The 18,694-nt window shown below is 48.2% G+C and overlaps 1 protein-coding gene across 1 annotated transcript in view; it reads left to right on the plus strand.

The window, feature by feature from the left end:
• Positions 1-18,694, plus strand: part of OCA2 (OCA2 melanosomal transmembrane protein) — a 349,097-nt gene that overhangs the window by 251,857 nt on the left and 78,546 nt on the right. The window contains 3 exon segments of the mRNA XM_010355208.2: positions 3,364-3,390; positions 3,392-3,458; positions 9,781-9,874. Of these exon segments, the coding sequence (XP_010353510.2) occupies positions 3,364-3,390; positions 3,392-3,458; positions 9,781-9,874 (188 nt within the window).

An 18,694-nucleotide genomic window follows, 5' to 3' on the forward strand; every position in this document is an offset into this window, starting at 1 on the left:
CATTCAGTGGAGGAGGAAGTGTTGAATGCAGTGATGGAGGTAAGCTCTGGGTGTAGCCATTCAGTGGAGGAGGAAGTGTTGAATGCAGTGATGGAAGTAAGCTCTGGGTGTAGCCATCTGGTGGAGGAGGAAGTGTTGAATGCAGTGATGGAAGTAAGCTCTGGGTGTAGCCATCCGGTGGAGGAGGAAGTGTTGAATGCAGTGATGGAAGTAAGCTCTGGGTGTAGCCATCTGGTGGAGGAAGAAGTGTTGAATGCAGTGATGGAGGTAAGCTCTGGGTGTAGCCATCCGGTGGAGGAAGAAGTGTTGAATGCAGTGATGGAGGTAAGCTCTGGGTGTAGCCATCTGGTGGAGGAAGAAGTGTTGAATGCAGTGATGGAGGTAAGCTCTGGGTGTAGCCATCCGGTGGAGGAAGAAGTGTTGAATGCAGTGATGGAGGTAAGCTCTGGGTGTAGCCATCTGGTGGAGGAGGAAGTGTTGAATGCAGTGATGGAGGTAAGCTCTGGGTGTAGCCATCCGGTGGAGGAAGAAGTGTTGAATGCAGTGATGGAGGTAAGCTCTGGGTGTAGCCATCTGGTGGAGGAGGAAGTGTTGAATGCAGTGATGGAAGTAAGCTCTGGGTGTAGCCATTCAGTGGAGGAGGAAGTGTTGAATGCAGTGATGGAAGTAAGCTCTGGGTGTAGTGTATTATAAAACAGCAGCCACACTGGGGAACTCAGGGAGACTTCTCAGAGGAGAGATGCCCAAGCCTCTTATGGGCTGAGCAGGAGGCTACGTGAGGGCAAGAGTGACCATGTGCCTAGGTGGAGACGTGGACATGGGCACAGAAGTGGCAGGCAGTGCTCAGGTCAAGGCCTGTGAAGGCTGGAGTGTGTGAGGCAGAGGACAGCCTGGCGAGGGAGGGCTTGCCTCAGATTGAAGAGTATGGAGTCAGGTCGGTTGCATGGGCAGACTTCAAAGATGGAAAGGTCGTGGCTGGCTGCATGGAGGACAGAATTAAAGGGGCAAATGGTGCATTTGCGTTGTGGGAAGGGGAGCTTGAACAAGGCAGGGCTTGGGAGGACAGACCACAGAGCTGTGGGGAGATCCTTGGACTCTGGAGTTTAGGGAGCTGGTTCTTATCAGAATTGCAAATCCCAGAGAGGGCATGATTTGAAAACAATGTCATAGCATACTTTTTGAAGCAATCAGCCTGTAACAGAATCTGGCACTTGTAAGTATGCAGTTTGGAACCTGGGGTAGGTTTTCTCTGGCTTTGGACAATGGACCTCACAGCACAGGGCACTTGCTGGAATTTCTGCATCACTAAGCTTGATGACATCGCCTCCTCCCTTGAGACTGCAGTGCCCCAACAAGGGCCCAGGGTCCTGTGCTTAGTTGTTCTGACTCTGTCTCCTTGTTGCGGGTGGCATGTGCAGCCCTGTAGGGTAGAGGCTGGCTTTGCACCAACAACGTGGTGCTCAGCGCCTACAGGGCCCTGTGGCCTCACAGTGACGTGTGTGTGCTAGCTGTGCTCATTGATGACTGGCAGTGGTGAGAAGTTTCACTTCGCTCCCTCCTCCAAAGAACAAAGACATCAAGTGTGAAGGAGCCTCTATGATAATTGTGCTTATCATAAGACAACAAAAGCAAAGCTTGAAAAGTGCCTCAGGGACTGCGCGGGAGTACCCTGCTGCCAGGCGTTTCTGATCCTGCATCAGATCGATAGCTGCAGAATCAGATGCTTTCCCTAGCGTGTTACTTATTTCTCTTCCAGTGTATATTTGACACTACTGACAATGAAAAATTGAGCCGTTCAACACGCCCCTTGTGACCCAGCAAACGTGAAGGGCTCCTTTCTAGACCTTGCAAGGCAGCTCTCGAGAACCAGACCCAGGGCTGGTGGAGACACGTGCGTAGCAGGCACATGGGTCAGTGGCCTGGCTGCAGCTTCCTAGTCCGGACTCTGCTGGGGCTGGGGGACCCTGCTCCACATGTCCTCACCATGGGGACTCCCCTGAGCAGTGGCAGTGCCTAGGCTCCATCTTCCTTTGTGGCCGAGAGCCTGACCTTCCAGAGGGGCAGGCAGAAACACAAGATCTTCTGTCCAACCCACCCACATTCCGTCGGTCAAAGGAAGCCACTAGGCAAGCCCAGAATCTGGGGGCGGAGGAGCCCCCTGCCCCAGCAGGACGCTGCCGAGCGCACACATGAAATCCTGCTGCAGCGATCAGGAGCTGAGGGTGAACGGATCTTCCCAAGTGAGCCCTGAGGCACCCCTTTCAGGACATCGGGGGACTGAGCACCCAGCAGAGGGCGGCTCTCTTGCCCCTTAATTCTCGGCATTGAATAATATTGCACGTCACTCACATCTCCACACTGGGGTCCGCTTTCCGTTTGTGTTTTTGTGTAACGTTCTCCAGATCGGCCACCATTGGCACTCTCCTCCGTCTGCTGCTATTTAGAGAGGTTGACATACGCAACTGCCTGAGGTGGCGGGCCCAGGGTTCTCTCCTTCACACCCCGTGGGCTCCCTGAGGCGTCTGGTGGGAACATCAAGGCCGTCCATTCTCCGGAGTCTCCTGGAGGCAGGCTCCATGGCTGTGTCCTTCCCGGCTCCTTCTAGCAATAAGCCACAAGGGGCCATGCTCCTTGAACACAGATTTCTTACAGAAATTTCACAGCCACTGTGTTTCATTGATTACAGTAATGCAAAGTATATCAACGTCAGAAAGCTGCACCAGAGGCTGGCATGGCTGACTAGAGAATGGTGCTTCCTGGCTGTAGAATCTGGTACCTGTCGTCATGCTACAAATGGCTAGCAGGCTCAGGGTGCCTGGCAGGGGGCAGCCGCGAGAAGTCGCTTAGCACAGGGGACCCAGTGTGCAGTTTAGGGTCAGGGAACTGTGTGTGAGTTCCAGCTGGGTTGCTTTTGAGGTCTGTGCTCCTGTGCCTCTCTGCATCCTGGTTTCCTTGTCTGTCAAAGGAAGGAGTAACAGCACACTTGAGGGATGTTTGAGGATTCCAGATGACGTGTGCATAGTTAGCACAGCACTTGCGGGGTTCTGTGAGCTCTGCTTTGATGGCTGCGTTCTCAGGCCCTGTGTTAAACTCTGTGTACCTTTACCCTGTGTAAGAGCCACAGCAGCTGGTGGGGCTCAGGACCAGGAGGACCAGTTGGGGTAGCTGGCATCAAAGACATACAGATGAGTTTAAATTCAAGTTTTTGTGGATTCCAAAGTTTGCTTTGGTTTCTTTCCACAAATCCTATACTCCTTAGAGTTTGAAAGGTGAGAAAGCATTTGGATTTTCTAAATTGGTCACAGTATGGCAGCTTCTCTGAGCTTCCATGGGACGTGGCATCAATGTCCTTTTCCTCCACAGATTCCTGTGCTCCTGAACCTGAGCCAGCGACCCTGAGGTCGGCCTGCCCGCGCCGCCGCTCATGTATGCCCTGGCATTCGGTGCCTGCCTGGGAGGTAAGGGGCTGCTGACCGCATGGGTGGGGGGAGGGGTACGCACCCACACTTCCGTCCAGCCCAAAGCAACAGTTAGTGTGTGTCAAATTAAAAGCAAATGAAGGAGAGTCCGGATGGTTTCCTGAGTGGACACACATGTTCAGCTTTGACAGAGCAATTCCAGGGCAACTCCGTTCCTTCCCATTCTTTGCAGAGCTGCCCCCGACTTCCTGGGCCCGTGGCCTGGGGATGCGTGGTTCTGACGCCTCACAGCTGATGTGTTCCTGCCCTGTGCCCATGTGGGCCATGCTTAGGTTTAGAAACAGATTTTGACTCAGAAGCCATCCTCAGTTGCGGTTCTGTTTCTCTCTTAGTCCCTCGATAAGCAGTGGAGGGACAAGTGGGTCAGCTAGAAGTGGAGACTCGCACCCATAAGCGTGGGAAGAAAGATTAAAGGATTTTTTGGGGGTGGGCATTGTACTTTGGAGACAGTGAGAAGTGGAGAGACTCTAACCCATAAGAGTGGGAAGAAAGAGTAAAGGTTTTTTTGGGGTGGGCATTGTACTTTGGAGACCACGAGAAGTGGATTAGAGAGAGTGTTGGGAGAGACTGACCTCTGGTGACCAGACACAGGGTTGTGGATGCAGTTGCTGTGGAGAGAATGGCGGGGGAGTCCTTCTCACATCTGAGAAGCCTGATCACCTTTGGGAACACAAGGGGATTGTGAAGAATCTTAGATCAACATATCAGATGCACTTTAAGTTTTTATTCTTATATCCAGGTATGCTTAGATAATCCAGCTTTCTTTGTTCTCTGATTGATTTCTGACTATTAAATCAATGCCTCTCTGGTTAGTTTATCTCCTTGGCTGAAAAGGGGGATTAATGTCATCCAGTGAAGTTTCTGTAATGTCCGTGAACAACTAATTCATCTAAGTCGGTGACTGATGCCTCAAGTTCTTCCGAGAGTGCAGAACTGTTAAAATTGCCCCATCCAAGAACCAGTCCCGGGAAGGCAGTGCAGAGCTACATTTAACGTCAACAGTTAGGAACAGGATCCGAGGACACCTGGAAACGCATCCACGATGAGGATTCTGTTCGTTTGAACTTGCTGAGCCTCTGCTATACCCTGACGTTGTGCCAGACAGTGAATTCACACCCCTGCTGTCGAGTGAGGAAGATGGCCACCTAAACGAAGGTTGCAGCATAGGCCGACACGTCCTGTAACGGAGGTGTGCCCTGAGTGCACGGGGCCCCGAGGAGAGACTGGAGATGTCAGAGGAGGTTCTGCAGACGGGGAAGTTTAAAGCCAGGTTGTACAGAGTGAGAGGCCTTGTGAGCTAGTTTGGATTTCCCCAAAACATGTAGGATCCATGTGGAGGAGATTTCTCTAGGAGAGACGTCAATGTGTGCCATTTATAGGCTAATTCCTAAAATGGGATTAGACACTTCCTAACTGAGCACACTTTGGAAGCAGGGATGCAGTGAATAATGGATGTGTTCAGTCTTAGGAGCATTTTAATCTAGCAGCTCTGGAGATTGAAAGGCACCTGTTCCTGGCACGGCAGGAGTGCAGCTGTGTTGGGAGTTAACTGTACACTTACTCCCTCGAGGCCCTTTCTCATTGACTCAGGGTTGGGCATTTTACAGAAATTAGGGTAAAATATCTGTAACCTAAAATTTAGCATCTTAACGGTGTGTAAGTGCACAGTTCAGTGGCATTAGGGACATCCACAGTGTTGTGCCACTGTCCACCTGCAGAGGTCTTTTCACCAGTCCAGGCGGAAGCTCTGTCCCCATGAAACACCAGCTTTCCACTCTCTAGGGTTGGCATTCTGAAGAACACTTTCAATAGAAGTTTTCGCTTGGTTTGAGAAATGTCATTTGCTCTATAAATTGGAGGTGATTCACTGGGTACTTTGAAACAACTTCCTTCCTTTCCTTCCATCCCCTCCCCTCCCCTCCCCTCCCCTCCCCTCCCCTCCCCTCCCCTCCCTTCCTTTCCTTTCCTTCCTTTCCTTTCTTCTGGTCTGACCCCAGTACTTTTTGGTTGCTCTTTTCATGAAGAGCTAAGAACAATTCAAATAAGCCTTCAGAAAAACCTGCCTTCGCCTGAGTTTCCTGGAAAGCAGAGGTGGAGGCAAGTTCATGTGCTAAGGCGTTACTGGCAGGTGCAATCCTAAGGTAGAAAACCTGTGGGGAGGAAGTGAAGTGAGCATGAAGAGTGAAGAGCTCTTCCCTGCCATGGTTATCTAGAGGCTGTGGGCAATCCAGGTAGCACGTGACTATTTTCTCAACAACCCAGGCAGCACGTGGCTGTGTTTACACCAATCCAGGCAGCACGTGGCTGTGTTCACACCAATCCAGGCAGCCCGTGGCTATGTTCAAACCAATCCAGGCAGCCCGTGGCTATGTTCAAACCCTGAGGCTGCTGCTTTCCTTAGGTTACATCCAGGTCTTGAAGGACCGGTGGCTCTTCAACTCGCCAAAGGGAATGTCCATGCCTAGAGTTCTGTCAGGTGGAAAATCTCACTGTTCTGAGAGTGTGGCCTATTGAGTGGAACGTGTACTGCAGACACAGGAGTTACCCTTGAGATTTGATTCTTTGTGTGCAACGTTCATCACAAACAGAGCTAGGCATGGTTTTGAAAATGCCCTTGTTCTGCCTCTGAATCCATGCGTCATCTTCCCATGCAGGATGACCTGGGCGTGCCAGGACAGGCAGGGCTGTTCATGTACAGGCCGACCCCCCTGTGCTTCGCTGTCAGTGGAAACTGGGAGGGAGGCTTGAGCTGGGGAAGTGACACCTGGGGCCTTGTTCTCCCCACCACATGGAGCCCATACCATGTGGAATACTCTTAAAACCCTGCTGGCATCTTATTAAATGACTGCAACATCGTTGGCATCTGAATAGTAGGCTCACATTCTTAATCCTGTGTGAACCCCACAACCAGCCCAAGAGATGCCAGGAAAGGTGGTGACGGTCCTCATAAACACAGAGGAAGCAGACTTCCTGCTTCTCTGCCCCTGCCCATGGTAGGGAGGGATGGGCAGCTGGGTTTCTGGCCCAGGGACTGGCATAGGGATGGGCAGACCAAAGCCATGTGGAGTCCGGGTGACGTGAGGGAGTGTCTTCTGTGAGAGAGGGAGGAGCTTCTGATAATGATTTTCCTGGCCCTGAGACCATACCTCAGGAGACATAGGGGTCCCACTCCCTCCTCTGGCCAAGGTCATGTCTGGATGCATGGTGAGGAGATGCCTGCAGCATCTGCAGCTCAAATGTGGGCTGGCTCTGAGTGTTGCTGGCTGGTGGCAGAGCACACAGGTGCAGGAAGAAGGTCCTGACCGTGCCACAGAGCTCTGCTGCATCTGGATTTGTGCCACCTGGGACTGCCTGTCACCAGGAGGTAAATGTTCCCTACGGCTAACACCAGCTGGTTTTGCGTCTTCCTTTCCCTACTAACACAAACACCTCAGTTAATATAACAGAAATGGTGGGGGATTTGCTCAGTTTACAGGGCTGAGAAGGTTTGAGACTTAATTGAGGTCTTCTGAATTTAAATCTAGCATTCCTTCTGTTGCATTGGCAGACACACTCTATTTCCAATATGTCTGTGCAGGACCTGCCAGAGCTGACCTGTAACCTCCAGGCCTCTCTCTGGGGCCTCCTCTCTGGGGCCTCTCTCCATGGCCTCCTCTCTGTGGCCTCCTCTCCGTGGCCTCCTCTCCATGGCCTCGTCTCCAGGGCCTCCTCTCTGTGGCCTCCTCTCCGGGGCCTCGTCTGCGGGGCCTCCTCTCCATGGCCTCCTCTCCGGGGCCTCGTCTGCAGGGCCTCCTCTCTGGGGCCTCCTCTCTTTGGCCTCCTCTCTGCTTTGGTACCAGCCTTGCTTGTCTCGTTTTGCTGACCAATAAGACAGGAGGGGCCTATGTGGGAGGCTTTGCCATAGCCTATGCCTTCGTCATCAAAACGTGTTGGTGCCAGTTCTCCTCCCTGCCCTCCTGCCTTAGATGTGGCTGGGAAGCCATCCTGTGAGGGGAGGGAGAGGCCGAGAACAGTGGAGACCTGCCTGACAGTAGCAGGCCTAGCACCGGCTCCCCGCCCTCTGCCTCCAGGCTTCTCCTTACTGGGGAGGAGGTGGTCGCCCATGTGTCTAAGTGTCTAAGTTCATCGGGTTTCTGTTGCCGTAAAGCTTTCTTTAAAGAAGCAGACTCCGTGCGACTTAATGAGTTGATGTCCTGCCTCCCAGGCTGTGAGTCTGTGAGAAGGCCAAGGACTTCTGCCGGGGGATAGCTGAGAAGGAGGGCCCTCGGGGAGGGAGGCCAGGCGATTCAGACATGTCCGGGTGCAGGAGGGCCTCTGGGGGAGAGCAGCCCCACGGTGTCACCCACACGACACTCCTGAGAAGGTGGGTGGATGTCTGATGTCTAAAGGCTGAGCCGTCACCCCCATGACATAAGCCAGCCCTGCCTTTGCCTGTCCTCAGCCGCATCTCCCCTTCCAAGGAAAGAGCTGGGTCCACAGGGCTCACCCACTTGCCCCCCCATCCTCACCCAGCCTTCCTCATGCAGGCCCCAGGCGGTATGCAGCCCCTCCTGCAGATCCTTAAACATCGTTTCCTGCCCCCATTCCTTTCCCTGAGTCCAGAGTGCTCAGGACCAAAACAGCCTCCTGAGCAGCTCACCTTGGCAACCTGCAAAAGGAAAAGGAAAGATCCTTCTGTTTCCTGGGAAGCGGGTCCCTCGCAGATCAGAAATGCACACGCACAGCAGACAGGATGAGATGCTCTCCATCTGGGCAGGACCTACCTGCAATGCTATCATTTTAATTGGAAAACGGGCGTTTTTTCAATACTATTCCTTAACGGGAGAGAAGATAAGTGGAGTCTTATTTTCAGCACTCTTGCAAGTTGCTGAATGTGAACTTGGACCGTGGGTTGGGTTCTGCTCGTGAAGTCCTGGAGTTAGCAGGGTTTAGGTTGCAGGCTGATGCTGTCCTGGGAGCCAGGTGCATTCACGGGGCCGAGCAGGGCAGGTCCGAGCAGGGCGGGGCCTAGCAGGGCAGGGCTGGCCAAAGAACATCCGCTTCTCTGTGGGAAGAGACTCATCAGACAGTGAGAAATGATGGCCACGTAAGATGGCTTGGCAAGGGTGTGGAGTCTCACTGAGCAGGTCTCCTGGCCAGGGAAGGAGCGGGGTTGGCAGGCAGGATGATGGGATGGATGCGTTGGTGCAGCCGTGCCCAGAGGGGGCTGTTTGGGCCAGCATTGCCCTGAAGACTTGCACTGGGCCCTTCAGACACTCCGTCTGGCTATCTAGGGAATGGCCTGCGGCAGGCCTGAGCCCCACCCCTCACTGGTCTTCCTCTGGAGCCAGAATGGTTCACAGTCAGGACTCCACTTCCCGGCCCGACACCTGGGCACACTGCTCACCCTGTCTGTGCTGTGTCTTCACGGGGACGTGGGGCCTCCACCTGCTCTGTCATCCATGTTGTCCAGCCTCTGAAAGGTCACTCTCCCACACTGACATGCTGTAGGCAGCTCCAGGGCAGTGTCACACAGTTCATCCATCCTCCATAGAAGGGGAGAGAGATGGAGACAGAGGGCGACTCTTCCTCAACCGTGTGTGCACGGACGTCAGGACTCAGCTAAACTGGCTGAGCCTGAATCACGGACCTGTTCACGAACGCTGACCACGATGGCTGGGAGGGATGGAGGAGGCTCCTGGGCCTTCCCTGGCTGTGAGTGTGTGTGGGAGTTGGATCTGATGACCCGAGTGGCCGCCTTGGCTCTATTGCTCACCAGGCCACGAGGACGGCACAGGTGTGTGTGCACAGTCGTAAAAGCTTACCCAGAGAGGTGTTTTATGTCAAGGAGATGCCATTGGTGAAGATCCGAAGGAAAGGGGTTCCACCTGCTTGTTTTTACCTATCCTTTCATCCACCGAAAGAGTTTCCTAGTGTCTGGGCCTGCAGTCTGGAGGAAGGTGGCTCCTGTCTGAGACTGCATTCCTGAGGGACACACATTCTCGGCTTTGGTTGTTGGCCCGGTTTGCATTTTTCTCTTAAGAGACTCACAGCCCTACAGTGACTTGCCCATTCTCCTTAGCTTTCTTCCTCTTTGTTACATACAACAGCCATGGTTTTATCCATAAATGAATCGTGGTATTTGCAATCAGTGAGCTTATTTTCTGCTTGTGTGTTTCCAGATATTTACAGAGCAGTCACTTTGACTGTAAAATAATCATCAAATCAAAGCCTGTGAGACGATCTAAATATTACAAACCAAAGAGAACAGAAGCTGACCACCAGGATGAACTGGGATTTTGTTTTTAAATTTTAACTTTAGGTAATGGGACACTGATTGGCGCGTCGGCAAACGTGGTGTGTGCAGGAATTGCAGAGCAGCATGGATATGGGTTCTCCTTCATGGAATTTTTCAGGTACTTTTACATTCACTTTAAATTTCTGTTAAACTGTCTAGTTCCTGAGCTTACTTAATTAAAAAGTAGCACATTAAACGCTAAGATAAGCATATTTTTAGCAATTAGAGAGACTGTGGTATGGGGGAGATTAACTCAGAAAAGAACACATTAAAAATTTATTGCTGGTGGCTCACGCCTGTAATCCTAGCACTTTGGGAGGGCGAGGCGGGCAGATTGCCTGAGCTCAGGAGTTCGAGACCAGCCTGGGCAACACAGTGAAACCCCAACACGGTGAAAATACAAAAAAGTTAGCTGGGTGTGGCAGCGTGCACCTGTAATCCCAGCTACTTGGGAGGCTGAGGCAGAAGAATTGCTTGAACTCGGGAGGCAGAGGTTCAGTGAGCTGAGGTCGTGCAACTGCACTCCAGCCCAGGTGACAGAATGAGACTCTGTCTCAAGAAAAAAAAAATTGCTGGGATTAGCTCCATAACACGAAGGATGGTTCAGACATTCTGGATGACTCGGGTTGAGTCAGGGGGCCAGGAAATGACTGTGGGCTTGCCAGGTATTTCATGTGGCTGTCCTCTTGAAAATTCCAGTGGGAACTTGTGCGCTTACTATCCACGAAGATGGTGTATGTCGAGTCTGACATTCCCCTGCTGGATTGCACAGTCCCTGCTAGCAAAGACCCCGTGAGGTTGCAGACTGAAGCCAGGATGGTGGAATGGGGCATCCTGGCAGTGGCTTCCCTCTCTTGTGTGGGCACCTCTCAGGAGGACTGCGGAGAGATGAGGCCCTCAGGGGTGGGGGCGTTCAGCAGGTGCCTGCAGAGTAGAGCCTGCTCTAGGAGGAGCTGGGTGCACGCTGGGGCCCTGACTGCCGGCACGTCTGTGCGAGTGGCACACTGCACGTTGCAAACAGGTGAGGGGGCAGAATGGAAGCTGGAAGCCCCTGTCAAATGGTGCTGTTAAAATGAACTTTCTTCATTTGGTGTCAAGCAAGCTTTCTGTGGAGTTCTTTGTACATTCGCACTGGGTGTGTGCACAGTGATGGTTCTCAGAACCAGCCTCGGGGAAAGATTTGGAACCTCAATGTTGGCTGAGTGGCAGAGAACCCTGTAGCCGGTGGAGGCAGCGATCCCTGCACCAGGCACTGCCGCCTGGGACTGGCTTGGGAACAGAACCCTGGCCATCGTGCCCAGTTGAGGACCCACACACAGCAGGCTCTTTGAACAGCAGCACACTGGCTTTTGCCAGACTTAGGATATTGGCCATTTCCGTGGTTCGTAAGAAACTAGTACTATGTGGTAATTTTGCTGAGGCATCAATCTGAATGACACACCTGGGTGACTTGGGAGTGAGCTGCAGGGGATGCTGAGTGTGCATCTCCTGGTGGGACTCTGGGCATATCGCTGACCCTGCCGCTAAGGGACAGGGTTCAAAACTTAATGTCTGGCCCACTTCTTTCTGTGTGGACTCTCATCTGCCTCTGCTGAGCATAAAAGAAATCATCCTGTCAGTTAAACAAGAAATATCTTAGTGAGAGCAGCATTTATTACAGCAAATATGGCAGTGGCCTTTGCAGGGTGGCCTACTGCACACTGCCATCTTCTCATCTTTGCCCTATGGTCAGTGAGGGTCACAGCCGAGAGAGGGGATCAGAGACAAGCGTGCTGAGTGGGCAGCAGGGGGAGGTTCAGTTCACCCTCTCTGCCAGCTCTGCCCCCTTCATTTGGGCCGGGCTCCTAACTTCTGCAGCCCTGGAAGGCCGTCGTGCTCACGTCCCCCATCTCCTCTTGTTTGGTTGGGCAAGCGTACCACGTACTGGTCCCTCTACTTCCTGGCAGGCCCATAGGCTTAATCTCAGAGAGCGGAAAAACCTCACGGCTTTTTGCAACACCAGTTGGTCTCACAGGTAGGCACGGGAGGCCTGGTATTAGTATTTTTTTAAAAAGAAGATTTTTAGCGCAATCGCAGTCTGATCTTTTCCCAAGTAGCACTTCGGAATCATAACCAGACATCTGCCCAACTGAAAGGGTTTGCGTCCACTCCACCTGGGACACGTAAAGTGCCTGAGGTTCAGCTCCAGTGGGTGATGCATGTGGGCACTGAACTTTTCACACAGGTCTTGCATTTGGTGTGCAGTGTGTGACACACGTGTGTGTGTGTGTGTGTGCAGTTACTGTGGTGAACGGCTAGTGTGACAGGAAGTCGGTGGCCTCAGAAAGCTTGGGCAAGACTGCCAGTTGTCTCCCTGAAAGCTCATTAGCCCCAGCCTTATGAGTCACATGCATCTTCTTGGATGGAGAGTGTCTCTGCGGTGAGTGGTCAACAGAGATCCTTCCTTGTTTTTGCCTGGTTCCAGTTCTTCCAACTCTGACCATCCTTCTTGCCAGGTCCTTGCTGTGCAGAAATCAGAGCAGTTTTTGCCCAGGGGATGGTTATTTAATTGCGCTAGGGACTTTATTTGCATGAATTGCTTAATTTGCAATTGCACATGCACTAATTCGACTTTTATCTATAACTCAGAGATTTATTTTCACAAAAGGGGGCTTCCTGTGATACACAGTGCAGAATATTTTAAAAAATGATAATTTCTCTCATGATGTAGATAAGTATTTAACAGAAAATGTGTCAATCAATAAAATATAAAAGTAACCTATAATTTTGCTACCTAGAAGTAGCCACTGATCGTAATTTGGTGTGTTTTCTTACATTTTCCCTGCCTACCATAGATTACATATATTTTACAAAGCCTTCAAATCACACTGTGTCCTACTTTTTATTCTTTATACTCTATTGTGACCATCTTACCTAGGACCAATTGTCCTTCCAAAATAGAATAGCTGTGCCTACAACAGGCAGATATATCCTGGTTCATTTTACACTGAGGTATTGAGGTTGCTTGCTGTTTCTTATTATGGTGTGATAAATATCTTTATAGATAAAACCTTGTTTCATTTCTGATAATTGAAGATAAATTTTCTGACATAGAACTGCTGGCTAAATGAATGATGTTTTAGGAATCCAGATAAATATTGACAAGCTGGCGTCCAGAAATGTCGCTCTCCGCACACTTTATCTAACTTCACTGTTGAAACTCGTCACTGCCATTTGAAATGCTCAAGGTTCATCTGGCTGGCTAACAATAGACTCATGTTTTGTTTTAATTAATTCTACTGTGATTATACTCTTTCTGCATAAGCATTGAATATTTGCATTTCTTATTTTGTAAACTTTCTATTCATATCCTTTGCCTCTGTCTTTCTCTTGAGAGATGAATTTTCCTATTTTTCAGAAGCTCTCTTGCACCTACAGAAATCAGTTCTGATATACATGTTGTGACTATTTTTAAGCTTATTTTTGTATTTTAAATTTTGCAGAGGAACTTTAGATATTCTGTAGTCGAAATGGATAAACTTTAGCTCCATTTTTATTTTATTTATTATTTATTTATTTATTTATTTATTTATTTATTTATTTATTTATTTTGAGACAGAGTCTCGCTCTGTCGCCCAGGCTGGAGTGCAGTGGCCGGATCTCAGCTCACTGCAAGCTCCGCCTCCTGGGTTCCCGCCATTCTCCTGCCTCAGCCTCCTGAGTAGCTGGGACTACAGGTGCCCGCCACCTCGCCTGGCTAGTTTTTTTTTTTTTAATATTTTTTAGTAGAGACGGGGTTTCACCGTGTTAGCCAGGATGGTCTCAATCTCCTGACCTGGTGATTCACCCGTCTCGGCCTCCCAAAGCTCCATTTTTATCTATACTTTTTGCTTTCATTAATGTTTTAAACCTTTTTCTTTCAAGATAATTGTAGATTCATGTGCAGTTGTAAGAAATAATTCAGAGAGATTCTGTGAGCCCTTTGTGCGGAAACCCCTGACAGTAAAATTGTGACAAACGATAGTAGAAGATCACAGCCAGGATGTTGCCATTGATGCAGTCAAGGCACACAGAAGAGTTCCATCGCTATGAGGCGCCCTTATGCTGGCCTTTTCCAGCCAGCCCTGCATCCTTCCCACCTCTAGCCCTGCCCCAATCTGTTCTCCATCTCTAGCATTTTGTCATTACAAGAATGCTAAATAAATGGAATCATACAACACGTGACCTTTTTGCATTGGCTGCTTTCACTCAGCATCATGGTCTAGCAATTCATCCAAGTTGTCTCACATGCCAGTATTTGATTTCTTTGCATTGCACTCTGTGGCATGGATGGACCACAGGTTGTTTAGTCGCCTCCTCATTGAAGATCACCTGACTTGTTTCCAGTTTGGGGCTCTTACGAAGAAAGCAGATAGGACATTTTCTCCCAGTCTGTAGACTGTCTGTTCATCCACTTAACAGGTTCTTATACAAAGCAAAAGTTTTGAATCTTGATGAGGCCCAGTGTGTCAAACAATTTTTTAATGTGTCGTGTTTTTGGTGTCAAAAGCATGACAGCAGGAGAACTTTTTGCCTAGCCCTAGATATTTTTCAAAGATTATCTCGTGTGCTCTTTTCCCCCCCAAATTTTATTGATTTACATGTTACATTTAAATTCATGTTCCATTCTGAGTTAAGTTTCATATAAGGTGTGAGGTTTACATCAAGGTTCTTTTTGTGTTTGCCTGTGGATCTCGCCACACTCTAGCACCATTTGGTACAAAGGCTATGGTTCCTCCGCTGAGTTGCTGTTGCAGCTGTCACTCATCGGCTGAGTGCATCTTTGTGGATCTGTTCCCGGGTTCTCTGTTCTGGCATATTTATCTGGATGGCTGTCCCTTCCCAGTACCGCACTGTCTGATTACTGCAGCTATGAGAGACAACACACTGCATTACACTTTTATTAGGATCAGAAATATTGGAATAGACACATAATTTAAAATTACCCTAAAAATATTGGTATCGAGAGGTCTGCAAATATTTTCTTAGAATTATTTTTAAATTTTGCCTGTTTTGGTGGTTATTTTCCCCTTGTCATTTTTTATCTGTGGATTTATTTTTGATTAGTGGTTCACGATTCATCTAGTTCTGTTTTATTTTTCAAAAAATAAGACTTGATGTATTTCTTAGTCTAGTTTTCTATTTTCTGCCTTGTTAATTGCTGCATTTATCTTTATCATTCCCTTCCTAGTGCTTTCTCTTGATTTACTTTGCTGTTCTTTAGTTTTTTCAAATTTCAAATTTATTTCATTTATTTTTATTTGTTTGTTTTATTTGCCATAAGTGTTTAAGGCCATGCTTTTTCTGCTGAACACTGCTTTAAATGTATTCCATGGAGTTTAATATATAATGCTTCCATTATCATTATTTCTAGGATTTCTGTATTTTCAGTGTGGTTTGCCTTTCATCTGAGTTGGATGTTTAATAATGGTTCTTTTCAATTTCCAGTTTGAATAATCTTGTTATTTATTTTATTAATTTCTATTTTGATGGAACTTACATCTGGTTTCTTTGTGATCAAATTTGATCATACTTTATAGTGTGCATTCTCTATTGTTATTGTATAAACTTACATCTTTCTCAGATCTACCCAATGATTATACTAGGTCGTTTACATCCTTACTTAGTTTTTGTGCACTAAATCTGTCATGTACCTAAAGTGGCATGTTAAATATTTCCTGTTACAAGTATGTCTCTTTATTTCTCCTTGAATCTCTTACTGTTTATCTTTAAAAGGTGGTTAGTGTGTTATCTGGTGGATACATACTTGCCACTGTTCTGTCTCCACTGTGAGTGGGAGGCACGATTAAACATCCCTTCTGTCATGCTTAGTGCTCTTTGGCTTGATTATAGTTTATTCAGTGTTGGAATCACAAATCGTTTTCTTAGCTTTCAACCTTTCTAAAGCACTTTGTTTTGGGTGTGTCTCGTATAGACTGTATATTGTTGGGACTTGCTTTGTGAACCAAAATGAAAGTATTGTTTTCTTTTAATAAATAAATTTAGTCCACTCACATTTATCGATATGACTACACATTTTCCATATTATAGGTTTTATGTGTATTTTAGTTGGTGTGTTTCTCTATATGCATATCTTTTTTTGCTCTTTTATTTTCTAAAATTTCTCCTTGCAATTTGAAAGGTTTGTATTTTGTTCTAGTGATTACCTTTGTTCTTACACTTTTTCACTTGTCTTTAGTCTTCTGCTTTCTTACGTAGTCTTTTATACCTCATTTGTCTATCTTTAATGATAACCTTTGACTTCTACCTCTTGCCTAAATGATCACTGATAAGTTGATTCTACTTTTCTCTTCCCTTCTTTCTCTACCCACTTACTAATTGAAGTATTTCTGCTTTCAAAACACATAACATCGTCACTGTTCCTCCACCCACCATTGTTCTGTGCTTGTTTCTCTTAGATCCACGATTAAGTCTATTAGATCCTCACCATTGGCTCTTTGGCTGACGTGTTCCTGCCTTTTGACAGGTGAAGCTAATCTTTAAGAGCCCAAGATCAGCTCCTGGGTACAGCACCCCTGAGCTTTCGTAGGTTTAAGGCTGCGTTCTATGTCCTTAACATTTGACAAGACACTTTGCTTCCTAGTACACCCTGGATTCACACATACCTTCTCTGGGTTTCCTGAAGGTGTTACTCCGTTGTGGCCTCAGCTATATGTGTGTGTGGGACGTCTGATGGCAGCCTAGTTCTCTTACATTTGAAGTTATTTGGTAATTTTGCTACGGGCTTGGAGGATTCTGCAAATTTATCTTCAGAGTCTAATAGTTTTACTAAGATATTCCCAGGTATCCCATGGGTGTCATGGGCCTAACATGTAGCATTATGTCTTCTTTTGAGTCCAGAAAGGTTTCTTGGATCAGAGTTTTAAGTGTTTGTTATATTTTACTATTTCATGGATCTCTTTATGTTGAGTCTCACTGGCCTGGCTTCCATTTCAACCACCTTTCTTTCTGGCTTGTTTTACTACTCAGTTTGTTTTTGGCCTCTTGTTTGCTTTCTTTCTTTAATGCCCCTTATTACATTTTCATTTGATTATAGTCTTCCTGGAACACCTTATAATGTAATCTTCATTTCTGACATGATTTGGTTTTTTTCTTTGGCTTCTCATTTTATTCTTCACGTTTTTGTCGTTTTCTGCTCTCAGCATTTGGGTTTTGGATTCAGGCTGTTTTTGCACATCCCCAGTGCTTATCTGAAGGTATGGAATTCAGTGTAGAGGCTTGTATGCGATTTTATGTTTCCTAGTTTCACGTGGCTTGTTGGGGAAATCTTTACCAGCTTCAGTATTTAGATTCTCATGCCCAGTTTTATTATTAGGAAAGCATTGCACAGGGTCAGTCAGCTTTTGGCTATGTGCTTTGTGGACAGGGTTGCCAGCCGGTGTCAGTTCCAGGATTCCTAGTTTGAGAAGATTCCTGTTCTTTGGTCAGTGTGGTGGAGAGCAGTCTCTGTAACAGCTTTTTTTTTTTTTTTTTTTTAATTGTGGGGCATGTCCATCCATTTTTGGTTCCTTTTGTCTTACAGGATTCTGCATTTCCGCCCGGCCCTCGCTGTTTTTCCCCTTCCCTGCCAGGCTCTGATGGGCACGCCTGCCTGCCTGTTTGCTGTGTTCTCTTGCAGACGATGCGTGCCTGCCTGTCTCCTGGAGCCCAGTGCACGTCAATGTCTTTTCTCCATCGTCTATACACAAATCCACCAGGATCGTTTTCCAGTGGTTTTACGCTTAGGTTGGCCTTCCTGCTTCTGGCTGTTACTTTCCTCAATTTTAGAATTTTTATTTCTTTCTTCTCTTTTTTATGAAAATTGTCTGGATTTCTCTGGCTCCCTGCAAGGGTGAGGGGCAGGGGCCTGAGCGACAGCTTGGCTGGGAATTGGTGTTTTCTTCTTTACTGACAAGTAATAATGTGGAGTTTATGGTGCTCTCCACCTTCTAGTTATGTCGAAAGGCAGGCTATCCATGTGGCATCATCTGCATTTCTTGTTGATCTGTGGAGTTTATTGTGAGCAGATGCAGCGATGTGGCATTGGGTGGCTCTCATTACCTTGCCTATCAGAAGCAAGACAGTGGCATCGCCCATCCACGGTCCACATCGCCCATCCACGGTCCGCATCGCCCATCCACGGTCCGCATCGCCCATCCACGGTCCGCATCGCCCATCCACGGTCCGCATCGCCCATCCACGGTCCGCATCGCCCATCCACGGGTCCATATTGCCCATCCACGGCCCACAACTCGTTCTTTCTGCCATGCCTGAGAAATCTTTGCTGCGCTTCCTGGGGAGGATATGATTTTATTTTGCTCCACTGGAGAAAATGATTTTCTGACTAGAAATTATGCTAATGCTGGATTCCCTTGTTGGGTGGAAACCTGTTCTCTAGGACATTCCTCCGTGGGGACCAGGCCATACCATTTTGGTGCCGCCCACGTAAGATACACCAGTCAATTAGTGTTTCGTTAATTGATAATGCCAGTTTTTACTATTTCTTTAAACATAGAGACACATTAAGTTGAATTTTGTTGTGGAATTTAGCTTCCAATGAAGCTTTTGTCACCTCATTTTGTTTTCTTTTGTGGTTTCTTAGAACATAGCTAATTATTGTGAGGCTTTAAAAACATCAAGCTGGCCGGGCGCGGTGGCTCAAGCCTGTAATCCCAGCACTTTGGGAGGCCGAGACGGGCAGATCACGAGGTCAGGAGATCGAGACCATCCTGGCTAACACTGTGAAACCTCGTCTCTACTAAAAAATACAAAAAACTAGCCGGGCGAGGTGGCAGGCGCCTGTAGTCCCAGCTATTCGGGAGGCTGAGGCAGGAGAATGGCGTAAACCCGGGAGGCGGAGCTTGCAGTGAGCCGAGATCTGGCCACTGCACTCCAGCCTGAGCAACAGAGCAAGACTCCG

The sequence above is a fragment of the Rhinopithecus roxellana genome, chromosome 5, assembly GCF_007565055.1.
Source record: "Rhinopithecus roxellana isolate Shanxi Qingling chromosome 5, ASM756505v1, whole genome shotgun sequence".
Lineage (NCBI taxonomy): Eukaryota > Metazoa > Chordata > Mammalia > Primates > Cercopithecidae > Rhinopithecus > Rhinopithecus roxellana.